This window comes from Prinia subflava, chromosome 18 (genome assembly GCF_021018805.1).
Source record: "Prinia subflava isolate CZ2003 ecotype Zambia chromosome 18, Cam_Psub_1.2, whole genome shotgun sequence".
NCBI lineage: Eukaryota > Metazoa > Chordata > Aves > Passeriformes > Cisticolidae > Prinia > Prinia subflava.
In genome coordinates this window covers 3,476,297-3,501,382 of record NC_086264.1, presented here as the reverse complement: position 1 = coordinate 3,501,382, position 25,086 = coordinate 3,476,297, and the positions used below count along the sequence as shown (strand labels likewise).

At 42.5% G+C, this 25,086-nt stretch overlaps 1 protein-coding gene across 1 annotated transcript in view; it reads right to left on the bottom strand.

Moving 5' to 3' along the window:
• Window positions 1–24,058, bottom strand: part of BMP2K (BMP2 inducible kinase) — a 50,532-nt gene extending 26,474 nt beyond the window's left edge. The window contains exons 1-5 of the mRNA XM_063415279.1: window positions 23,056–24,058; window positions 2,983–3,101; window positions 2,536–2,641; window positions 725–867; window positions 326–447 (exon numbers count right to left, since the gene is read on the bottom strand). Coding sequence (XP_063271349.1) covers window positions 326–447; window positions 725–867; window positions 2,536–2,641; window positions 2,983–3,101; window positions 23,056–23,215 — 650 coding nt within the window. The 5' untranslated portion in view covers window positions 23,216–24,058. The remainder of the gene's footprint in view (window positions 1–325; window positions 448–724; window positions 868–2,535; window positions 2,642–2,982; window positions 3,102–23,055) is intronic.
• Between the last annotated feature and the right edge of the window lie 1,028 nt (window positions 24,059–25,086).

Genomic DNA, 25,086 nt, shown 5'->3' with positions numbered 1-25,086 from the left:
ATTAAAACAGCACAAATTAAAAATATCTAACTCCTAAAATGGCCAGGAGCCAGACATATATTTTTGAACAATTTACTTTCACAACAGCATGCTTTTTCCCAACAGTTTTATTTTCAAGAACCTCAGTTTTTAAAACCAATCTGTGAATAAATGGAAGAAATCTTATTAAATAATTCCAGACTTTTACTACATTTACACCAAAATTAATTCAAGATAAGCCATTAATTTCGATTCATTAGTGATACATGCACAGCACACTACAACACATGGAGTTTCCTGGCAGCAGAGTCACTGCTTATGACAAATTACCTAAAAGTAAACTTACTTTTTAATTTCTTCTTCAACCACATTAACACCATCTTTTTGAGGGTTCAGGTATTTGTTAGTGGCACTGCCAAAGTCACAGAGAACGTAGTTCCCATTATCATTTAACAACAGATTCTCCACCTTCAGAAAATCAAGGCACAAAAATAAGGTTAATATAAAAGTATTAATTTCCAGGTTAAGCATTAGTCAATGTTCTCACACACAAACAGGAAGTTTTCTGAAAAATCAACTGCTAAACTTTGTTTCAGCAATAAATGATGTCTTATGTCTCTTTATAGTTCCACCAACAGCAAGCTCCCAACTAGAAACCTATCTTATGGAAACCTCTCCAACATCCTCAATCCTTTTCAATAGATCACTGATTTTAGCCTGGATTTTCTTACAGGGAAGGCCATACCTTCAGATCCCGGTGAACTATAGGTGTTTTGCACTGATGCAACCGGGCAACAGCTTCACAGGTATCACAAAATATTCTCATCACTTCTGACTCAGTGAAGCCTGTCTGCAGGCGCTGGTTCATCTGGTTCACAATTTGCCCAGCTAAAGAAATAGGAGAAATTTCTTTCAAATAATTCCTATCAGATACAGAAGTAAAGACTTAGTTATATGCATTAAGTCCACAAATACTGTGCAAGAAAGTTTTCCACAGTTATTGTAGTTGAACAAAATAAACCTGGTTTTCCAACTGCACACTCTTGTATCACCCTAAACAGAAAAATTATTGGCTCAAATGAAAAAAATCCTGTCCCTGTAGCTGAAACATTTGAAACCAACCGCTGCAAACACAAAAAAGCATGCATCACACCGATATGTCACCCCAAAACTGTCTCTTGTGTTAGATCGATAACTCAAACTCTGTCAACCAAGTTCATAAATTCATTCTCTACGCACCCTCTCTGTCCTTCTGGGAGACAAAGGAGGAAGAAAAGGGGAGGCAGGGAAGGAGGCAAACAAAGCCCTGAACCCATCCTCCAAGGGAGAAGACCTCCCTTTCCCTTTCCATAGGTTTCTTTTAAGATTGGGTATCAATACTTCCCTGTTTCTTGCGATAATTTTACCAGACACTAAGCTGGCTAAGCTCTTCCTACCACAATGCTCACTGCACACAGAGATGAAGCAGGATTCTTGCAGAGACGCAGCAGAGCCTTGTTGGCATTCTGTCAAACAAGAATGCTTAGAACACAGAAAGCCTACCACTGTCAACTCATCTGACAGCTGACATCCACAGGGCTATTTACCAGGGTCATTAGGGATACCAACAGGGAGTCAGAACTGAGCTACCACAAAGGTACAGAAAATCACCTGTAGAAGCAAGCTAAAGGGCCAAAAATGTGGCCGTTAGTTTTCAAATTCTCCTTACTCCATTCCCCAAAATGTACATTAGGGTTGTCTTTGGCTGCTTATGGTACAGATTGCACAAGCTGTAATGCTCACTGTTTCTACTGTAAATATAACCAACATATACCGCAGCTCAAAGTATTCACTGAGCAGTAAAGACCACAAGATGGCTTCTTTCTAGGCTCAAAGTATTTACTTTGTACTTGCAGCACTTGTTCCGGTATCACCAATTACTTGGGTTAACCACCATCTCATACTAGAAGGCTAGCATCCAGTCTCCCTAGATTTTAGACAAACTTCACAAGTTAAACTCATTGGCAAGTTTATTCCATACATATGTGACCTGGGGGGAAAAAAAAACAAAATAGACAATCCCTGACTTAGGCATTGTTTCAAACAAAGTTACATTGTCAAGCAGGAACACGGGGCTAACATCTTTTTGGACAGCACTATCGACCTAAATTTTACTATGCCCATTTGTAGCAAATCACCAGTCACGTAAAGCTTCTTCAATGTTGTCATCTAAAACAAAAATAGCAGAGGGAGAAGAGAGGTGAAAACTTGCTAATCTTTCCTATCGAGTTATGTTCCAGGTACCTGGAACCTCGCTTAGCACCACCAGCATAACAGCACAACAGCACTTCATATGTAGAGAATTAATTTCCCTATTTGAAACCATATTTATTTACACAGCTTCTACATTTTGCCCAGTGCTTAGGTATCAATGCCAACAGAAAAGTGAAACAAACTACCTGGATTCCAGCTGTGACACATAGGTGTTAACCTCTTATATTAAGGTAACAGTTTTAAATAAAGTCACAGGTGATAGTACAAACATTTTCCTCTGGAAACCTAGGCGATGACTCTTACCTCGACAGTACTCCATGAGGATGAGCACCTCCCACACGTTAGCACTTAGTGAGTTGACAGCACAGTCCAAATAACTCACAATGTTCTTGTGCCCAGATAACTCCTTCTGAAAAAGAAAATGCATATTATACTTCAGTACTGATAAAATGAAGAGCGATTTTCAGCTGCCACTGCAGCACTGGAAGAAATTCCTCTTGCTTGGGAACCAGACGTACTGACCAAAGGGAATATACGCATTTGATCTGAGGTATCAAATACATATTTGAATAATTCCTTCAGAAATTAATCATGCACCAACCCTAAAGCCAGCATTAGTTTCTGTAAGTACTGGTGGAAAATCAGGACCATAGGATCAAAAGCAAGGTGTTTAGAAACACTGGAGAGACATTTGATGTGTGTACACTACAAACTGACACATTCTTCAGTTCCAAGTAACAGCCTTCTTACCATAATGGTGATTTCTCTCTTGCAGATGTTGAGGTCTGGCACATTATTCACACACATTCGCTTCAGCGCGCAGCGGGTCCCGCTGGGGGTGCGCACCAGAAACACAGTTGAGAAGCCACCTGGAGAACACAAGTGCAAAAAGAAGAAGCGACTTGAGTTTCTTGGTATTCCTCTAGTCAACACCACTGCATTCTAAGGATGAGCAACAAAGACTACACTGGTCATTGAGTGACTAACAAACACGTCAGAAGTTAAATATTTGTTACCTCAACCCACTTCTTTTAAACCAAGTACTCATGACAAAACCATTGAAGTCTGACTATTTTCTTACAGCCTTACATGAAAGCATTAGAAAAGCATTTTCACATTCAAATGAATTCATAAAGCACAGAACAACTACTACTAAGATATCAAACCTGATGTACTTAGAGTAATTAAAAAACCTGAATCAAGTGAAGGTATACTAATTCCCTAGACCCACATTCTAATATATAAAAAATTAAATATTTAGAAAAAGTACTGAGAGACACTGAAGAAGTCATGTGACTTTCCAGGTTAGCCTCAATAGCCTCCCTGGAGCCCCAGACAGTGCAAGCAACCAGCCCTGGAGAAGTGGTTTTATTTAAATCACATTGAATGTGCATAGTAGAATTAAGCATTTTCTAACAACCAGTCCCACCAGAAACATTCCTAGTCCAATACTGGCATGAACTGGGAACCACACAGTCAAACCCACTTCCCAGTTTGAGAGGTTTTTTTTCTCTCTTCATTGGCAGAGAAGAATCAAGGAGACAGGAAATAAGTGAAACAAAGTACAAAGTGAAGAAAGTACTTCCCTATGCTCAGGAAATCAAAGTAAAACCCAACACTCTGCTGTTTCAGCTGCCTCCTGTTAGTCCTGCCTGCTGCTCAAGGAGGTGACACCAGCATCACCTCAAGGCTCACATGCACATCTTTCCCACAGTTACAAGAAATCCACCTCATAGGAGAGCTCATGTAAATCCCTGCTTTCCTTAACTGCTGTCTGATCAAAAGCCAACCAGCACCACAGGAACTCGGTACTAGGGCAGGAGCTAGGGTACACCATCAGGACACAAATATGTAAACTAAAACTATAAACTACTCGGATAATCAGGCAGCCAATTGAAATGCACACATTTCATGATACCTAGTAGCATCTGCAAGCCATGTTTATTAAGCATAATGCACCTCATTTGATGCAAGTCTCATGTGCTTGAACAAATAAGCACATAATCACAGCCACTCAAGAAGCTAAGTTTTATTGAAGAATTTATCTTCAAGTATTTATTATTTTTTAACTTAATTCTCATATAGTCAAATGACATGCTAGGCTGTCAAGGCAGAATTACTGCAAAGTTTAATTCAACAGCCTCACCATAGTTCACATAGGGCCTTCCTAAAAAATTCACAGGACACCAGTTCTTAACGGCTGAAGTTCTTAACACTGAACTCCAGCTGGGACTGAAATGATCCAAGAGGGCTCCAGACTGGAGAATTCTGCCAGAGTGATGTGGAGACCTTAGCAGAAGAGTTTTTTTACTATCCTCACAATAAAACTACCTGGTTTTTAAGCACCAATATTTGACCATAAAGATAAAGCAGTAGTCAGGTAAAGCTAAAGACTTGTAATTAGATGGTAATAATCACTTCTTGACTTTTTAACCAGCTTTATAGCCTTGAAATTCTCTCTGACTAGCAGGAGGACAAAACAGAACTCCAGATTTCAAGTTTCCCTTGACATCTGTTCCAATCCACATAAGCCTAAGCAGACATGACTAGATAGAAACCATTAATGGAAAGTAGCAAAAAAGCCCCCAAATCGTCAGCCAAGTGGTGCTCTTGCCATTAGGTGGCGATATCATCCAGCAGTGGAATCCTGGGGACTGAAAAAATCAGACCTGGTTCTGTTTTGGCAAGCAGCAGATCCCTGACCTTGAATGGTTTTCCACCAGTAAATACTACCGCTATAAAAGCCCTTTCCAGCCAGAGTCAAGTGATACAACCCTGACCAAGCCTCCATTAGGTGAACTGTCCTGATATCAGCTCGCTGGTTTTCTCAGTGCTCCCCTTCCTGTTCTCTCCTCCATCCCACTGGGCTGTGTAGGGCTCAATTGCTGTCTGGTGTTCCAGCACAAAAAGGAGCTTCATCTCTTTCAGTCTTTTATTTCCACCAAAGTCACTCGAAGTTTAAATCCTCCAAAGGACAGCCACATTGCACTTTTCCCTGGAATGCTTAGTAAGAAGCCTTTCTACAGCATCTATAGTTATATAAGCCAATAGATACTTAGCAGAATTAACCCCCCTAAAAAGCTTGCACATCTTTCTTACCTTTCTTTCTTTGAACTGTCTTTCTGTCACCTTAACTACGCACTTTTGGGGTCTTATTATCAGCTAACCAGCAATGATTTGGACTTTTTTCTGGGCTAGTTATTTTGTTTGTTTTTAATGAAATTCTACATCAGCCACATGTGTTTGGTTTTTTCCTATGTGTATTTAAGGTCAACCTTGACTAATTTCACAGGCCTCAACATGCCATTTACAGTTTATCATGTTACATTCCTGAAACTCCAACCAGGAAACAGTGGAGCTGTCAGAATTCTAAGTACCCTATTTGCTTACTCAGGTAGAACAAAATAAGGCTGAAAAATCTTTCAGCAACTTTATCATCTTTCAGACTGCCAAGAGCCATTTTGTGGAGAGAGTCTAGAATAATATTAACAAAGATATTCTGAATAAAGTTATGCATATTATGTATATAGAGCCAATACCATTTTTAAAATCATACAGATTTTTTTTTTTTGAAACATACAAAAGCACCAAATGCTGTTTCTCCAAGTAGTGAATCCCTTGACTATTTATTCAAATCTCAGACAGACAGCACAGAACTTCTGGCAGAGAAGAACTTTACCTCTACAGTACCACACAGCAACCACTAATCATATCTGCAAAAGCTGAACCGGGAATGGCAGCTACTACACTATAAATGGTTCCTTACAAATCCATTAACACTTGGCTTTTTTTGAGAGATGACTGAGTTTTTAGCATCCATTTCCATTCAGATAAATAAATACTCAAAAATATGTTTTGATAAAGCTAATGATTACATAAAAGTGTATTTTCAGATACTGCATTTACATCTTGTTTCTTCTGTTCATTTCAGGTTTTGAAATGTACAGAAGAAACAAGATGCAAATACTTGTTCCTAGTCGCTCTTGTGTGCCTACACAATGTGGACAGTTAGGTATTTAGGAACTTCCTCAACAATTCAGTATAATTTTGGGTTCAGGAAGATGGTTTTTGAAGACACAAAGCTTTGGAGCTGTGAGCCCTAAGAGGGGTTCCAGGCATGACTGCCTCCATTACTGCACAGTTCCACTCTGAATTTACAGTCCCTGTGGAAAGCCGTTTCAGTGTAAAGCTGTTGTTAACAAAGCCCAACAACAACCTAAAGGATTATTTCTAATAAGTTTATTTCTAATTTGAAGCAAGCTGCCAAGGCAGGCTCTCAGCTTCACATGACCTTGGTCAAGGAGATAGCCTTGTGTCCCTCTCCACAAAGCTAGAGAAACAGGTTCAAGTGCAATTATTTCCCTGTGACCTGTCTATCCACACGTACTCTGCTAATCCTCTTTTTCCCCAGTTTTGCAGCAAGATGTCTATCCATTCACACGCTAATTTTCTTTAAAATACCAGGTCTGGCTTTTTGGCATTCCAGATACTCTCCCATACAATGACAATTTCAGTACATTTATTTGTGTTCTCAATAAACTTCTGCACTTAACAATACTTTCACTGCTAACTTACTCTGAGAATCTTGATGCCTGGACCACTTGTACATGTCTGCTCCCTGTTAATTCCAGAGACAGATCTTCAAGATCAGGCTGACCTGCAGCCAGAGTCAACCCACTCCAGAAGTGACCCACCTCCCAGAACTGCAAGTCTTCAAAGCACTGCAGTTGCAAACCCAATGCACTGGAGCGAACCACTTTATGGACTATGAATCCACTCAAAATACAGAAGAAGACCTGTTTAAGCGCAAATGCCTCAAAACAGGCTCCCAGCAATATGAACAAATAAAACCTTACTGCAAGTCTGTAATGATGGAGAGCAGTAAGACCTTATCAAATGTTTTAAGCACCTTTCTTCCACAGGGGAAAACAAAACAAAGATAAACAATCCCCACCAAAACAAACCAATCACAAAAATAACCCTAAACATCCACCCTCCCCCCAGCTCTGACCTCTATAGCTCATATGTCACTCAGACACAAAAGAAACCAGGGTCCAAAAGCAAAGGACATAAAGAGGAAATTCCAAAAAGAACTAATCCATATCCACAAAAAAAGCACAGCCTCAAGAAAAACAGCTCTTCATTTCCCATCCACTTTCGTATGGAACACTGGCAAAGTGCATGAAACAATATATCCATGTGCCATTTTACTAGGAACTTGGAGTCAACTTTCTGCCACAGTTGGCAAACCCATGCCAAGAGGTGTTTCCTGCAGCTCAGTTTTGATCCCATCTTCATGTCATGTATAACACACACTGGGATTCTGGCCCTCGAGTCCTTCCACGACCCTCATACACTGCTACAGTGCCACAGAGCCCCCTCTTCCATCCTGCTGCTCCCTTTTTCTTGAGGTACGCTGCTACAACATCCGTAACTCTGTATGTTGTCCACCGGCATCCTACTGGGATAATTTCACTTGTACAAATTCTCAGAACCTCCCTCCTCCACACAAGGACAGCAGTTCTTACCCCCAGAGGCATTGCCTTTTGTCAGCCAGCATCAGTGCTGTACTGCAGGCACTTTTAGGAGTGGCAAACTAAAAGCATACACAAGAAATATCTGAGTTTTGCATAGAAAATGTTAATTCAATTCTTGCAGCTGTGCAGCTTTCTATCTGGTTTTGACAGAAAACCTTTAAAAATGCACAGAATTCAAACATTTGAATTTCTTAGCAGATTCCAAACACCGTGTGATTGTTGCAGGAGTACCCTTTAATAGAAACTTACAATGCCTTTTTCAAGCCTTATGGAAATTTTTTGATGAAATGTTTAGGTTTTGTCAGAAGTTCCACCAGAGAAGGAAGCTACAGTTCTGTCTTCCCAATCCTGAAGCATCTCTGCATGAAAAGATGAGGGCATGTCTCATTACTAGGTCTGTTTTCCAGCAGTGCAACACAAATTCCTGCAGCAGCTGGTGGGTACCTCATGCCACACGCCAGCTTCCAGACTATGGGCTGAGGAGCATCCGGTGTTCACCATGCCAGGACACTGCCACACTCTGCTTGCTCCAACATCGCTGCCTCAGTGCCCCAGTCACTACCGGCCCTGAGCATTCCAGACTGTGGGAAGGTGTCATATGTGACCTGCCCCCTAGCCCCGCTGTGAGGCTGCCAAGCCAAGCCATAACACCTGCGTGTGTGCTCACTGCCTGGAAAGCAATGAAAAGCGGCCTTCTTGCTGAATAAAGGCAGCGTTAACTAACACCAAACATATATACACCTCCACCTTTCTATACGTTTACATCTATGCTTTTGTGTGCGTGCACATGGGCATGGATATTTTTAGTGAGGCTTACTCCACAAGCATCAGTCACGAACACAAGGCTCTGAGACACAGCTCCACCCAAAAGAACATTTGACAGATGCTGCTCCCAAGCTCAAGAGCTCAGCATTGCCCAAACCAAGAACAGAAATAGGTCCCCACTTCTGAAATACTCCATTCCTACACACACATTTCAGAGTTCAGTATTTCTCCACTTTATTTTAAGCATGCAGACAATGCATTCCAAGGGACATACCACTGCTCCCTTTCCCACTGCCCACACAAATTCTCACCATGTAACAAGCTGCCTATCAGGGCTAGTTTAGACAAGTTGCACTGTTTCTCTGGAATCTGCATCCGCTCCTATCACAGCACTGGGAAAAAAACCAGCTGTGAATCACATCCCAGCAGGACATCACCATGCAGCCACAGCAGGCAGGTCTGCCATGTACACCTCTGTTAATGACACTGTTACCTTGCCAAAGGCATGTATGCTTGGATTCCAGTTCTCCCAGCATCAGCTGTAGGCCAACCTCACAAAAAAGCTCTGACAGAAGCACCAGAGACTGCCTGGGGGATCCAAGATATTTAAGCTGAGTGAGCTGGGAAAACTGAACTAAGGTATGCTATCAACTTTTGTGAAAAGTTTCTGTATTTATTAACACTCATGCACCAGACATGCCCAAGGAGATTGTCCTGGTTTGAGGGGGAAGTCAGTTTTCCAGGAAGTTGTGGTCAAACCAATCAGTGGTCAGGTTTTATGCTGGCACCTGAAGCAGCCACTGAGAGGTTGGACACGTCTCCAAGAACACAAGGAGTTAAAAGCAAGGACTACCAGAGGGATTTGCCTCTTTGGTTCTGGTCGCAAGGTGAGCACACATCTCTCCCCTTCCCCCCAGCTCGAAGGGCTGGGCGGGGAAGAGCCATGCAGAGCCTACTCAAGATGGAAGGGTAGAGAACTGTAGAGGTGCGAGGTGCCTCCCATCCCCGTTCTCCTCTCTCTCCCGCCCCCAGGGAGAGATTGCCGATTCGGAGCTTCGGAATTAATATTGGCAGCAGCCGGTAGTGGAGAAGGAGGGCGGGGGGGGGAAGACGGGACGACGGACTGGGACGTCAAAGAAAAGTGAAAGGAATTCTAGGTAGGCAAAGATGAAGAGGAGTGGCTTTTCGGGATGGACTTTCCTTGCATAATGTTAGCCATAGACTGAACCTGAATCCTCTTGAACATAAAGACTGTATTTGAGTAGATGCAATTGGCTCGACCTTGCTGCAGTGACTGCCACTGTAAGAATGGAGCAAACAGAGAAGAGAGGAAGAGAGTGTGGTGGCGTCCTCTGCCCTCAGGGATGAAGATCTCTATTCTTGGAACCCTCAGCCCCAGGGGAAAATGGGGGGGGACTGCTGAAATGAGACTTAGCCAAGCATCCTTAAAAGAGACCTATATGCAGCTTTGGCCTATGGACAGTGGTGAGAGCTAGACATAGAAAGGAGAGTGTCACCACAGCAGACTTCTCCGGTCGGTGCCATGGGTGACATAAGAACACGGGAGGGTGGACCTGTGTTTTCTGTGGGGAGTCTATGCTGCGAGAGAGACTCCTCTCTCCCTTGGTGAATTGAAGATTAGTTTTTTTGAGTGGTGATTGTTTTGATTGAGAACCCAAAGTTTGGTTTGAGCACGGAAGAGTGGAAATTGGGGGAGGAGAAGAAATGTTCTAGGAGGTTTTCATTTCTGATTTTGTGTGTTTAGGGTTTTTTTCTTTTCTATTTCTGTTCTTATGTAGTTTAATAAAGTTTTCTTTCTATTTTTTAAGTTTTGGGCCTGCTCTGCTCTGTTCTTGATCACATGCCACAGTAGTTGTTAGGAAAAACACATACTCATGGGTGCACTAGCTTCTGGCCAGTGCCAACCCATGACAGAGATACTTATGATTTGACCTGGTGAACAGCAAAAGGAACAGAGAGCTCTGTGTCCTGCAGAACAGCCCATCATCACCCCACCTGCTTCTCCATGTCCAGGTGGCTTGCTAGCCATGTCTGACTGCTTCCATGGCACCTTCTGCCTGACAGCCTTGACTACTTGACTGCTAGAGAAACAAAAAATACCCATTTCCTAAAACAGATAAATTTACTAACATACTTGCAATTCCTGCAATAATCTAAGTTTAAGGAAGATGAAAGCAAATTGACTAAAAAACTCATTTAATACATGCTTAAAAAAAAAAAAACCTAAACAAAACCAAAAAACCCAAGTATTTGGTACACCTTGCAAGGAATACATCTTATGCACCCAAGACAAAACCTTTTATTTCTTAGGGTAAAGCTGATGCCTTCTCATACTCTGGCTGGAAAAAGACTGAAAACCTCTCTGTACTTCCATCTTCAATCAAGCTGCTTGAGAGTTAGTCCTAACCACTGTACTACTTTCATGTATTATATCATCACCATCTCTTCCTGTTCACTGGAGAAAAAACTAATGCATTTACCTCTACAACTATATTTAACAGAAGCTTGTATTTAAGTCAAGTAACACTTCCTTTCTGTCTATAAGGAAAGGACCATAGAACATAACCAGCAGATTACCAACAGTTCAATTTATTGACTCTGAAAATTGTTAACCTCTACTTACTCATCAGTGCTTTTCACAAGAGAGCTTTTCAACTTACCCAAGACATTGATAAGACACCTACAATGAGCATCCACTAGCACAGTTTACAAAAAAAATCCCCAAACCTAAAACTTTGAATAGCAGTTTTATCTTTTACATGTCTTCCCCATCTCGTATCTTTGTTCACTGATCTTAGCTCCAGTGGTAGTTTGGTCTGACCTGAAAACAGAGTGAGCTGAAAAACCACAACAATTACACGATCTGTGCATATGGGCTTGACAAACACAGAGTTCACCATTTTACAACAGTGGGCTTAAGAGCATGAATTCCTTTTATTTTATAGATGAAATTCAAATGTCATTCGCTACTTTTTTTAATAAAGTTTGATTTTAGGTCCAGTATAATCAAAAAATCAAATATAGTTTCAAATTAGTTAAATCAATAGGTAGATATTATACAGCCAATATGCAAATACCATGATTTTTTTGAAACTGAACTTACTTGTCATACCATATAGTTACCAACCAGTTAAGAAAACAAATGCCTTATTTCTACCAAACTCTTACTTGTTCTGTAGTTGGTCTTTCATTTTCCTTGAAATTACTGCTTTAATTGTGATTTCAATGTGGAAGGCCAGGAATGCAAAGCAAAGCAGTGCTCTCCAATCTCCCTCATGACTAACTGCACTGAATACCCCCTGAGCCGCCATGGCATGGGAACAAGGCCCTGCACACAGTGTTCAGCTCCAGTCCAGCGGCTGGTTCATGGCGTCCTGGACCACTGCCACTTCTGGCTGTCACACAAAGACAAGAGCCACCAGGCCGTGCAGACACAAACCAAGCTGTTTGTAACACCAGCAGCACTTCAAACTGAGGCAGGAATATTCTCTGGTTTCCTCCTTTTCTAAGACATCTTACACATACAAATTAGTAAGATGAAGCCCATCTCTTCACTGCTAGGAAGAGACTACAGTCTCACTCACCGTCACATCTGAGCATAATTCACTGACCAGTCATCCAGGAGCATGACTAGAATTAGACTGACTGACTGGAATTAGTGCTATAACACCCAATATGAACAATTAAGAAGCATTTTCATTATCTCAACTCATAGTCTTTACCTGTCTGCAAATACTGCTGTATGTTTAAACTCTGGCATACCAAAGGAATATGCAGAGATACAGACTTACCTAGCATAAGAACAACAGGGGACCAATAAATTTTAAGAGCACAATATCTGAGATCCAACCAGCTCACACCAATAAATAGAATTCTAAGCAATTTTAGACCATAATACTGCCTTGGCACCTGCATGGGGACAGGCAGTTCCTGAACCTCTATCTGGTAAATGCTGAATTCCTTTTAATACTTCAAATTGCATATAAAGCATCTCTCAAGACTCTGCAGCACTTCTGTGGCTTGGGATTCCAAAGTTCAAAGTGTAACATTTAACAATTTTAAAAGATACACTGAAATTTCATAACAGTCTAAGCAGCTTGATAATTTTAAATAAACAAGCTACGCTGCAATGGCAACAGGATTCCAAACAGCAGAGTCAAGATTATTAAAATTATTTAATATCTCTCATACACCTCCCATGTTTCAAGGAGCCAGTCAACAGTAACTGAACAAGGCAGTTGTCTATTAAATGAACTGATCTGGAAACTCGTAGGTTTAGGAAAGTCTCAGAAAACAAAAGTCTGAGGATCCAACTACTATCTAAATTCAAAGATGTCCTTGAGCAAAAGCCTCCTCTTAAAATGAAGCTATACAATTAGATGTCAGTTTAACAAAACAGCAAGTCATAAGAAAAACATAAAATGTTTAATGGAGAAATCAAATATTTGAAGCAAGCACAAAGCTGGGAGGATAATACCGTAAAGTCACACGAAGATGAATGGAACTTGAAGACTACAAGACTAAACGAAATAAGATGCAGCACACTGCTCCCTTTTGAGTTGCCAAAACAACATAAAATTGCTTTTCTATCTTCAGATTGCCTAAGAAGAGTCTGGATAGCTCATTCTGGGACCAAATACTCCTCTTGTTGCTTACACAAGTTCTCATGAAGTAAAAGCCGAGTGATAATCCATCTAAAATCACTGCAAGTTGAAAGTCTCAACTCTATAGATGCAGACTGTGCTACTGAGCTCTACAGAGACACAGCAAAGCTCAAAGGATGCAATTATTTCATTTGTTTTTCTCCAAACAATTTATTTTCCTGTACATCACACACAAACCAGAACTGGTCGCATATCTAATGCTGACACACTAAATTACATTCACTCTTCCTATTCTAGTCTCATGTACACACATTGTATTCAGGTCAGGTTCTTATACATCAATGTCAGCAGAGTACAATTTAGTGCCTTACATTCTTTAATGATCTATTTGCTCTGCACCACTTTCATACTTATATGCAAGTTCTCTAAATAAAAGCATGTTCAGTTTTTCAACCTGCAGGAATTGCAAAAGAACATAAGAAAATGTCATATTAATCACTGACTTCCAAAGCTGTTTTTGTTTCATAGAAAACAAAAACGCTGCAACAATTACTCATTACAACTGCTACCGAAAGACAAGATGCACAGATAAAAATCACAGCCAGAGTAAAAAAAATTTAAAAATGAGTCAGTACAACAGAACTGAAATAAACCAGGAATTAGACCATGCCTATATTTTGGTACATAATTGGCAGAGACTTGCCTATTGAAGTTTCTAGGCACCACAGGAACAAATCCACCCATTAAAATAACATGCAAGTTTGGAAGGAAACCCAATATACACGACTGAATAAAAGTCTCTCAAAATCCTCAGTAATGTAAGAATTCCTATCTTAGTTTTGCGTGTGGCAATTAAGGCACAGCATGTTACAGAAGGGATGAGAAAGAACCCATCCCAGAGCCAGGATGTTCCAAACTGCCTGTATCTCTTGTACAGACTCATGACTAGGATCAAATCCCTTCATCTTTGCTTCTCCATCTGCGGAGTAATGAATCTCCCAAGAATGATGGGATGCTCTTCACCGCAATACCCGTTTTGACACCTCTTGAAGAGCAAGATAAGGACTGCTCAGAGATGCTCACCTTCACTTGAGTCTCCATAACTTCTTCAGTACTTTCACCACTAGCCTCAGAAGCAAAAGTAGATCTAATGACCAGCAAGATTCAGGGAAGTTTCTTCTACCTTTAAAGCGAGACTACTCCAAGTCTGCCAATTTTCAGTTCTTCTAGACAGGAGTGCTTTAACACCTGATGCTCAAGGACAAAGCAGCATGTTTTCTGCTATCAAACTAAAATAAGTATTCCCTATTTCACTGAAAAAGTTCCCTAGGATCAAAGCTAGGGTTTTTTATTTCCAGTTGGCAACCTTCACTTTTCTATTTTCCTCCACCCTGCCTCTGTTCAGAGACCCAGTTTCACAGATGAATCCACTCATATCCAAGACATCCCACTGGAACTAGAAAAAAGTAACCAACCTAGACAAGCATGAGCAAGAAACGTGCAAATGTGGAAAGGAAGGCAAAGGTTCCTACCTTTGTAACCAGGAGACAAACACTGAAAGACACTGAAGTCCATTCCCAAGACAACAAGGAAAGCAAAAGAGGAATTCATGCTCCTTTCTTGTCAGCAGCTAGACAATGATGCAGAGAAACACAGACTCTCTCCTTGGAGGAGGGCAGCAGTTTCACAATCACCACATGCCTCCATCCACTGGAGGAGAAAACGTACAAGTTGTTTCTGCAGCAGCGCAACAACAGAGATGACGTGACCTGCACCAGTGCACTGATGCTTGGCATCACTGGGACCTGCCAACTACCTTCAGACTGCCATCTTCATGCATCACTAATAGGCAAATATCCCAAACACATCAGGAAACAGCTGTTCATCCAGCACATTAACAGTTTTTAAACTAAGCCTATGAACACAAATGAGGAAAACTTTCCATTTCATAATAGATGTTTGCAAATCTAACAGTTTCTTAGGAAAACAACAGCATCTGAAGCAATCAAGTTACAATCAGGCAAGAGATGGACCCTACCTGTGCTCTGAGTTAGTCCCCAAGCTGTCACTCAACTCTCACATTGCCCTTTGGCAGGCACAGAGCATTCATAGTGTCAGTTAACACTGCTCAGCTTACAAACACCAATTCCTTTGACTGTGGCAGCCTGCTTAGCTAGGATATTACAGAGGCAAAAAATAGCTACAGCAAGTAAAATATAGCCCAGAGTTAAGGAATTAGAAGAATGAAGACAAACAAAACACTGTAAACCAAAGAAATGCCAGAGATATGTGGCACAACCTGAGCACCTCCAACACCTCCCCTCTGAACCAGAGGTGACATCTATTCAGCTGCAAATGAGACACCCATCAAATGTACACATTTACAGAGCAAACCAACATCTACAGCTGGAAAGGCAGCTGAGCTCACACAGTTGCTTATGCAATAGAACATGCTCATTCTTACCTGCTGCAAAAGCCAAGCAGGCCAGTGACTGTGCTGATCACTAGACACTGATCCCCATCCCTGATGTTAACTTCAGTTCTCCATACACAGAACCACTGGAGAATCCCTTCCCCGTGGGTAACATACGGGTTAGTGACTAACAGCTCTGCTACTACACTAACAACAGCCCAGAGAAATACATACCCTCTTCCCACAATTACTGGTTCCTAGTTAATGTATGTCTGAAAAAGAATTCTACTGCTTTTATCCAACAATTTTTTCTTTTTCATGCTGATATGCAAATCACTGAGACTTAACAAAAAAAGAAAAAATAATTTTTCAGGTAAATCAGTAAAGCATTCCAAAAAACCTTTAAGATCCTGCATAGCTTCTTTTAAAGCTATGCCATGTCCTTCTCAGACACAGCTGACATAACCTCCATTCTTCCATGCTGCCTTATCCTGTGAGGGTGTCCAAGCGCTTTTTCCTGCAACACATCTGCACACATGACTACCGTAACATTAGCATACTATAACAAAATGCATCTATAAGGAGAAAGGCAAGTAGATGGCACATGCATTGGCACATCTGTCTTTCCTCAAAATTTGGCAAAGGAAAGATGGGTTGAGTTTGTGTGTGATATTTACATGATATTGCTACAAATCAAATTCCTTCTGTAACCATCTGACTCTCAACCACTAGCCTGAAAACTTAGCTCAGGATTACTAGATTCCCAAGTACTTCCTCTTTATTTAACTGCTTCTGGCCACACAAAAATTATAGGGATAACATCCTTGAAAAAGAACATAACTATGTGCAGTTAACAGAGGTGTAACACGACCCGTCCATAATACACACGATGCAGGAAGGAGTGCCTGCAGGGCATGCAAGGACTAATAACTGGATAATCAAAGAGCATTAGATCACGTGTCCTAAGAGCTGAACTTGGCCCTAGCTGTACAATAGATGCCTTTGTCAGCCTACAGATGTTTCCCAACCTGTTCATTTCTCCACCCATGTCCCAGAGGCACACAGCAGTTCTGGAGAGCACAGCAAGAGCAACTGTTCTGCCCAAGTGTCACCACAGTGGTCAGCACACCAGATGTGTGACTGACTGAACTGAGTTAGAGCTTTCATCTTGTGTGCTATGTTATATGAAAATAGACATTTACCTGCATATTGGTTGAAGACAAGGATCACATACAAATCCCCAAACTGCTTTTGGTTTGCCTGCACATTACACAGAACGCAGTTACACGCTGCGCTAGCCAAACAACGCTCTTTTTTCACACTGTGAGCTGCCTTCATGAGGCTCAGGAAATCCCAAGAAAATCCCCACATAGGACAGCACAGGCTCCCCATCTTTCACCACCCACAATCAAAAACTGGTCTAGGATCTCAGCACTTGCCAGTCTGCAGGTACACTTGATGTAAGGCAGGTGTGACTATTTTGGGGAGCATAGAAGAGCTTCCTGTACTGCATTATATTTTCAGCCAAAAATCAGTTTCAAGTACTCACTCTGCTTTTTCTCCCTTATATCTTGAACTGGAACAAATCGTATCTACTACACCAATATTAGCAAAACAAAACTGTTTCAGACAGAATAACAGGCTTGACCTTTACAGTCATGTGCAAACAGATTCAGAAATGTTACACTCTGGAAAAAAGTCGACATGACCAAACCCAACTCAAATTCTACAAGTTAGCTTTCCAGACAGTCTCCCAGCTGATAATCCACCTAAACAACTGAATTAGATTACAACTGAAAATAAAACAACAGCTTCCACAGAGCAGCAAGTCACATGCAATAACCCAATTAATGAAACCAGTACTGTACATGTCATCTTGTCCCATAGGAGAAGACTAGCACATCAAAGTCACAACAAAGTTACATTGCACTAGGTATATTCATAACATCTGCCACAGAAATAAGCTCTCCCAGAGTTAAAAACTGGGGCCACACCACGTTGAAACACTTGGAAGTACTAAAGTTCACAGAATCATTACAATGGTACCTCTCTGTATGTATCTCTCCAGAACAAAGAAAAACAAACAAGCACCACCTTGAGAGGAGATGAAGCAGTGTCAGCTATACACCAGCCTGCTTCCAAATTTACAGCAGCTGCTGGAGCTGCAAATCCTCACAATATCTTAGTCTAGGGACCAAAAATGATGGTATTGAGAGGTTAATTGAGGTGGGGGTTGACAAAAGCAAAGACAATCTTATGCACAACACAAAATTGTTTATTTGGATTAAAAACTGAACTGCTATTGCTGAGACATAAGGTAGAAAAAAACCAAAAACCACAACAGAAGATTCAAGACTACCCTAATTTCAAGAGAGGTTTGGAAGAACTTAAATAAACAGTATGACTATGTACAAACGTACAGCACAAGAGCTCACAAAACAGGACCTGGATTCCTCTTCATTAAGGTGACATTTTTCTTCAGCCTCGACTAGAACAGTATGAATATAAGAGGCAAACCAAATCATAGAGTTATCAAGTACTTGATTACATGCAAAGATTACATACAATTAAAGTAGGACAGTAGAACTCACAAGAAACTCATTCCTTCACTGGTATAAGACTGAAGGAATGGTTGACTGGCTCAAAATAACCAGGTCGGTGGGAAGCGTGTGGGGTAAGAGGATGAGCTCTGCACAACTGGGGCAGTCACTGCCATCTCCCTGCCCCTTTGAGACTCTGTCAGCCTCTGGTCCACATCACAATGGCAATGATTGATCTCCTCCTTGCCCCCTCCCCCAAAATGGCAGTGACTGACTCCCTCCCTTACCCAAAATGGTGATGACTGACCCCTCTCCCTGCCCCAAAATGGCAGTGATTGACCCATGGCCTGTGTTAATCCAGACCTGTTGAAGGGTTTTGTCCAGGAGAAAGTCAAGCTGACCTCCAGGATGGGTAAATGGGGAGAAAGCCACTGATGCTCTCTGGGTTAATGACCAGTTTGTTATCGAACCTCCTGAGAATTTGGTTGCTTCTCTGCATACCACCCAGAAGGAATCAAGCTACCTTCCCCTAAACCTGTCTAGTGGGCTGGGGCCTTATAACTGGTTCGCCAGTAATGACTCCAAGAAGTTGCACTGTAAAAAAAATCATAAAAGTGATCATGCCATTTCCAGTTTTATCAAGCTTTTTTTGCTTTCTTTCCCTATTGAGAGGCCCCTTTTCACAGAAAACTATGCTTGAACCATCATATTTACCAAACAAAGCAAACATTCTATTATACAAACATGAACTAATGAACTTAAAAGTACTTAATGAAGCACCTAACAAATGAGCTTTACACCACTTGAGTGGCTTTTTCCCTGCCTCTCTAGTCCTAGACACAAGGTCACTTAGAAAAGCAACGACCTCCTCAGATACAGCAGCAGAGGCTCAACACCACACAGCTCTAGACTCAATGTTTTATCAGCCTGGATGATAAAAAATAAACCACTGTACCCACTATCACACAGCTTCTTTCCACATACACCAGGGCAAAGGAAAGTCTCAGCACGAGACCAGTAATGTGTCATGTTCAGTCTTTCCTGTCCAGAGTAGAAGAGCTACTTTACATCCCCCTCTGGGTATCTCTGACAGCAAGGGGCACACAGAACTACCCACTTCTCTCTCCTTCAAGATGCCTGGCATCTGACCTCCACACTCCTCAGCAGTCCACTGGCTGGCAAGAGTGTGTACTGCTCTGGGGGGAACACTTGACAGCACTGTTCTATTTTTGTAAAATGCAACAGCATATGCCCCACGACTCCATTAACCAATTCTGAATGAAAACAAAGAGCAAATGACCATCTTTCCCTGTCCACAAATCAGCTTCTAAACCAAGCCAGTCGACTTTGAGAAGGAAGTTGCAGAGTCCACTGCCCTTTTTTTTTAAACAGCTGTAATTGCCTCTTTCTTGCTTCATCTGCACTTGTTAAAAACATACCCATATACTCAATTACAACACTTCCTATAACCTCTTTGGTCTGCTAGTGGTACAAAGACAACTTAGAACCTGGCAAAATCTTTATTTATTCAGTTTAAACATCTCAAACCCTGCCAAGCAATCAAGACAGCAAGACAAATGAGCATCTTCTGATGCCTACCTTTAAAGCAGGCAGAAAAATCACTAACTGCAGTTATTAAGCAAAAAGGACTTAGTGAAGTTCAAGTCAAGGCAAACAACTAAGTACTATCACTATGTCAAGCCACAACTTTCCATCTCCTCCCCATGTAAGACAAAAACACTTTAAGAACTTGCTAATTTTCACTTTCCTTTTCATTCTTCATAACAAACTGTTTTGCATTGACATTTGAGATAAAATTGAAAGCATGTTTCATACCTGGCTACTTCCAATTCACTGCAATTTCTGTAAAGTCTTTTTCAATACTGGAGTTCCTTCCCATAACTGGAGTTCCCCATGCACCACTTTCAACAGAGAACCCCCCATATTTTTATTAAATTTCATTTTCCAATTTCAGCTGCATTGCAAATACTCTGGTTCAATAAAAAGAAAGACAAGGCCTTCACTCTGTATCAGTCATTTATTCCACGTATTTCTACCTTGCTCTGAAAATGGACAGGAATTAATTTTCTACATCAAACCTGAAACCAAATTAACTGCTTTTCCCCCCATCTCTGAGAAATAAAAAGTGAAAACACATAGCTCCATCCAACAACCTATTGACCACTAGGTTATGGAGGCCAAGAAGTCACCACAGAATAGATGTGTTTAGAACAAAAGAAACCATCTAGCAGCTTAATAACTAAAGCTCTTCAACTTTACACCTTCTTTAGTCAAAAAGATGTATTTCCTTTAGATAGCATTATACTTTATTCAAAACAACTGGATTATAATGCTCCATACTTCTGCCATTAGAACACTGTAATAAAACCATTTTGTCAAAGACTACAGAAAAGCATCTTGAGGGCAACGCTTGGATCAATATGGGAAATGTACCCAAAGATCCCTCACTGCAGCCCAGGAAGGTCATTACAACCTAAGCTTTTCAATATCACTACTGCTAGTCCTCCACTTACCTGGAGCCTCAATCCTCTACAATGCCAGGAGCTACCTTCCTTAGACTACTCACAGCAAAATCTGCAGAGGATGGGGGTTAAATAGCTTGCATAAAACTAATGCTATTAAGTCTAATAGCTAACAAAAATACAGTATACCTCACCTCCACTAACAGAACACTGACCTATTAACAAATCTTTTTAAGAGGAGATATACAGAACAGACTGTATATCTCCTCTTAAATAGATTTGTTATGTTCTTTAGATTCATTAACTTAATCTATCATTAATGCTTCATAACACAAGCTCTAACTTGGATATTAGCATCTTAAATGCTATTTCATCAGCATTGAGTAATAGGAACTACCTGAAAAGTTTACAAGCCTCAGTTAAACTGGGTTTCGGAAACTGAAAGAAAAAAATGCCTTGTGCAAAGAGGACAGGAAAAAAGTTTTCTCCTCTCCCCTCCCAAGAGAAAGCTTATTAAGCAGGAGATTTGTAAAGTGTTCAGCATTAATTACAGGTAGCAATATGACTAATGTAACAGCAGTAACACACAATTCTTACTATTAATTGTTACTGATGCAAGGGATTGATTGTCAACAAGTTATTCCTGGATAAAAAGCTATCTCTTGATCCACAAACCCTTGTGTCAGTTGGGAGCACCCACGTGCCACTGGGACACTCAATCAGAGTGCTCTTTTGCCCCCGGTGGCATGGGACACACACCTCTGGCACACACACACCCTGTTATAGCCCAGCTGTTCCCTGACAGTCAGAAGAGCTGTGAGAAACTGGCCTGTCCTCCCTCAGGTCCCTATTTTCCCAACCCTGAACTTCAACCTGTTATTTTCTTATCCTCCAGGCCCCTTTGTGTCCTCCCTACTGACCCACTCCAGGGGTAGCTTGGAGACTTTTCTCAAGATGTGGCAGATTTGCACTGTCCCAATCTTTATCAGTTCTCGTCCTAAGCATCCATATTCAACAAGTTACATAAAAAGAAGAAAAAAAGCAATAGAAAACATCTTTCAGATTCAAAAGTAGGAAGTTAATTCACACACCAGTCACATGTTAAAATCTGGAGTTCCCCTGCCCCCAAGCCCTTAAGGGCTATCAATTTGTTTCTGCCAGCTACAGAAAAAACATCATCTGCAGTGACTATAAACACAGAACATTATGAGAAAACTTTTAATGATGTGCTACACTAAACAAAGCACTATGCAATTTCTCTCCTTTCCACTACATGTTCTCTGTGTTAACTCCTCAATTTGTTCAAGAGCCTATTGGCTTTTTTTTTAAGTCTCTATCTTGCCATCAGTCCTGCCAAGACATGATCTTCTGTCAGACCATAATGACTTGGAAGTAGTTCCCAGCAAGGACCAGCCAGACTTTAGGCAACCAGGTATGCAGTTGGCTAATTCCTGACACCAGCTTCACACCCCAAATACAAAATACTGCATTCTAAATACTGAGTACCAAAACCACTTTTCTATGAAAATCATTTCTAGACAGCAATGAAAATGTAAGTGCTACTTATATGTTCCCATTTCAATTAGCAACATTTTCCTCATGCACTTGTTAAAACCATATCTTAAATCTCCACCAAGAAATGCACATGATTAGTGAAAGTTTACTAGTATATTTATGCATAAATATACTTACGCATAGACTAAGCAACACACAGACAGAAGTGACAGAGATGGATTATTTTACCCACAACATCTGAAGCAGTGTGCTGTAAACATTAGTAACTGTGAAATATACAGGACTAGCCCTGAGCTCAGTGACCTGGGAAGTGAATTACACTTTACACATCACATCAATTACCAGCTCTGAGAGATGAACACCACACTGTTTCATACACACAGAGCAAAACTCAAAAATTGCTCTTTTGATAGTGTCCCATGCCAGCACCTAGGGAAGCAGTAGAGCTAAGAAAGTTAAGCAAGTCATATGGCTACAAGAATTCACACAACTCCTCCTTCGGCCCCAGTGAAAGTCCGACGACACAAAGCGCAGGTTCATCACAAGAAGCACAAGTCCTGCGCCCTGCAGCGAGGGGAGGCTCTACAGCACAACCTGCCAGCACTGCACCTCCAGTCGTGACCGTGACACCAATCTGCTGCCTTACACCAAGAAAGACCAGGAATTTTATTCTGTCGGGGTTTTGTGGGGTTTTTATCCTTTCAGATTAGTGGGCAAAAGCAAAAGACGCAAGCTGACAGAGACGCCGGGGACATCTCACCCCGCCTCACTCACCCAAGGCAGCAAGCCGAGGAACTCTGAGCGCCCCAACGAGCCCCTGGCCCAGGGAGCGGCCGAAGCAGCACAGCCCAAAGCCCCACAACCGGCTCACCAGGAGTACGCGACTCTGCGGGGCCGGGAGGGCCTGGCTCCGGCCCGTCTCCACTGCCCCTGGCCCGTTCTTACCTTCGGCAAGCGGCTCCTCGGGGGTCACCTGGTACCGCCCCACCGCCAGCGCCCTGCCCAGGACCACGCCACTCCCGGAGCCACCGCACGCCGTCCCGCCGCCGCCGCCGCCGCCGCCGCCGCTCCCCTCGGACTTGGGCATGCGAGAAAACTTCTTCATGGCGAGCGGAGCCCCAGGAAGAACCGAGGAGAAACCGGACGCAAGCGGCGGCGAGGAGGTGCCCCACTTCACATGCCGGCCGCGGAACCCGCTTCTCTTCGCCCGCTGCCGGCTCCTGAAGGGGAAGAGGAGGAGGAAGAAGGAGGAGGAGGAGAAAGGAGGAAGGAGCAGCCACAGTACCGGGCGGCCGAGGGGACGCCGCGCGCTGTGCCGGGAGCGGCCGCCCCGCCGGCGCGCGGCCTCACGGCGCAAGCGTGACCCCGCCCCTCCTACAAGCGCCCTCCCGGCCGGAAGTGCGGCCCGCCCTGCACGTGCCGCGGGAGCGAGGCGCGGCGCGAGACCGCCACTCGCCCCGCCCTCACGGGCAGCACCCCCCGCGGTTTCCCGCTCTTGGGACGCCGCGCGCTGCCTGCGGGGAAATGGCGGGAGGCGATGAGGGGCCGTGCCCGGGGGCTCACGCACGTCGCAGACCTCCCCTCAGCCTGGCCCCTCGCCGCCCTCACGGCGCCGATTGTGCTCCGCCGACCCATCGTGGACCGGGACATGCTCTCGGGAAGGAGTCTGCGGGGAGCAAAGCGGTGTGGAGACAGTGTAGTAATGATCGCGATGGTAAAAATGGGCTCTGCACGCCCAGGGCTGTGGAGCGTCTTGGGTCTGTGGAGTGCTTCCAGAAGGGAAACCTCAGTGGAGTGGTGGAGTCTCCCGACATTCCAAGCTAACGTGGATCCTTCCTGTGTCTCTGCTCGAGGTGACCCTGCCTTGGCAGAGGGGTTTGACTGGATGATCTCCAGAGATCCCTCACAAACCTAACCTTAAAATCTTTTTATCTGGGAAATACGTGTGAAAAGCATTGATAAGTATGAATTCCAATGATGTGTCTCCATATATACTCTATGCAGAGGTGTGAAGGTGACTGAAAAGAAGGGGTAAGATGATGGGTCTGGACAGGAAACCATCAGCAGTGTAATTTAAAATGTACACTTCTCCACTGCTGAAGTGTACTGACCAGGTATGGTTTCCCTATAGACATTGACAAACCAGGGAATTTGCCTGATTCACAGTGCCCAGGCTGATTTCACACCTTGGGAGGTCGCCCCCCGTGCAAATAAAAACGTGGTACTTCAGTGGGGTTTTTTTCTCCTTACCAAATGGAAACGTACACTAAGACCAAAACTGGTAAGGCACACTCTATCAGTCTCTTATGGGAATGAACGAAGCTGGATTTTTGGCATTGACAATGGTAATTGAACAAAACAACCTTTCCCACTGAACACGTAGGTTTTAGGTGGATATCACACAGCTATCGGTTCAGTAAAAACTTCAGAGAGGTCCGAAGTGCAAATCTTCGGGATGATGTTTTGGTAACCAAATTAGTTTCAACTTAATTATGTTGCCACACTCTTAGTAAGAAAATGTTTCTGTAGTGAAAGGACAACCTGTCACATATGGAAAGCACTGATAAGCTGTTTGCATGAGCAGTCTTCTTTCTGAGGTCACTGCTGTCCTTTCACTAACAGCAGATCAGTTCTTCAACAGCATACAGAGATTAATTTGCAGTTTTCCCTTGGAGAGAAAGGTATTTTCAGTGCAGATGAAAGGAAGAGAGTTCTGTGAGAGGGATAACATAAGCAGCAGCATTGTGGTAATGAGGGCATTCCTACAGTGAGATATGTCTATGTCTCTTAGACATTTAGTGATCTCTTTGAGAAAAAATGCAGCTAGGTTAAGGGCACATACATTTGATGCCCCTGACCACCATGATTTTGCTGGTCCTCAGTAAAAATAATATATTTGCTAAAAGCCACCGTGACTTTCAGAGTATGACAGGCTTTTAGGTTACCTGGTGAGTTTTTATTTGGCTTTGGGGACCC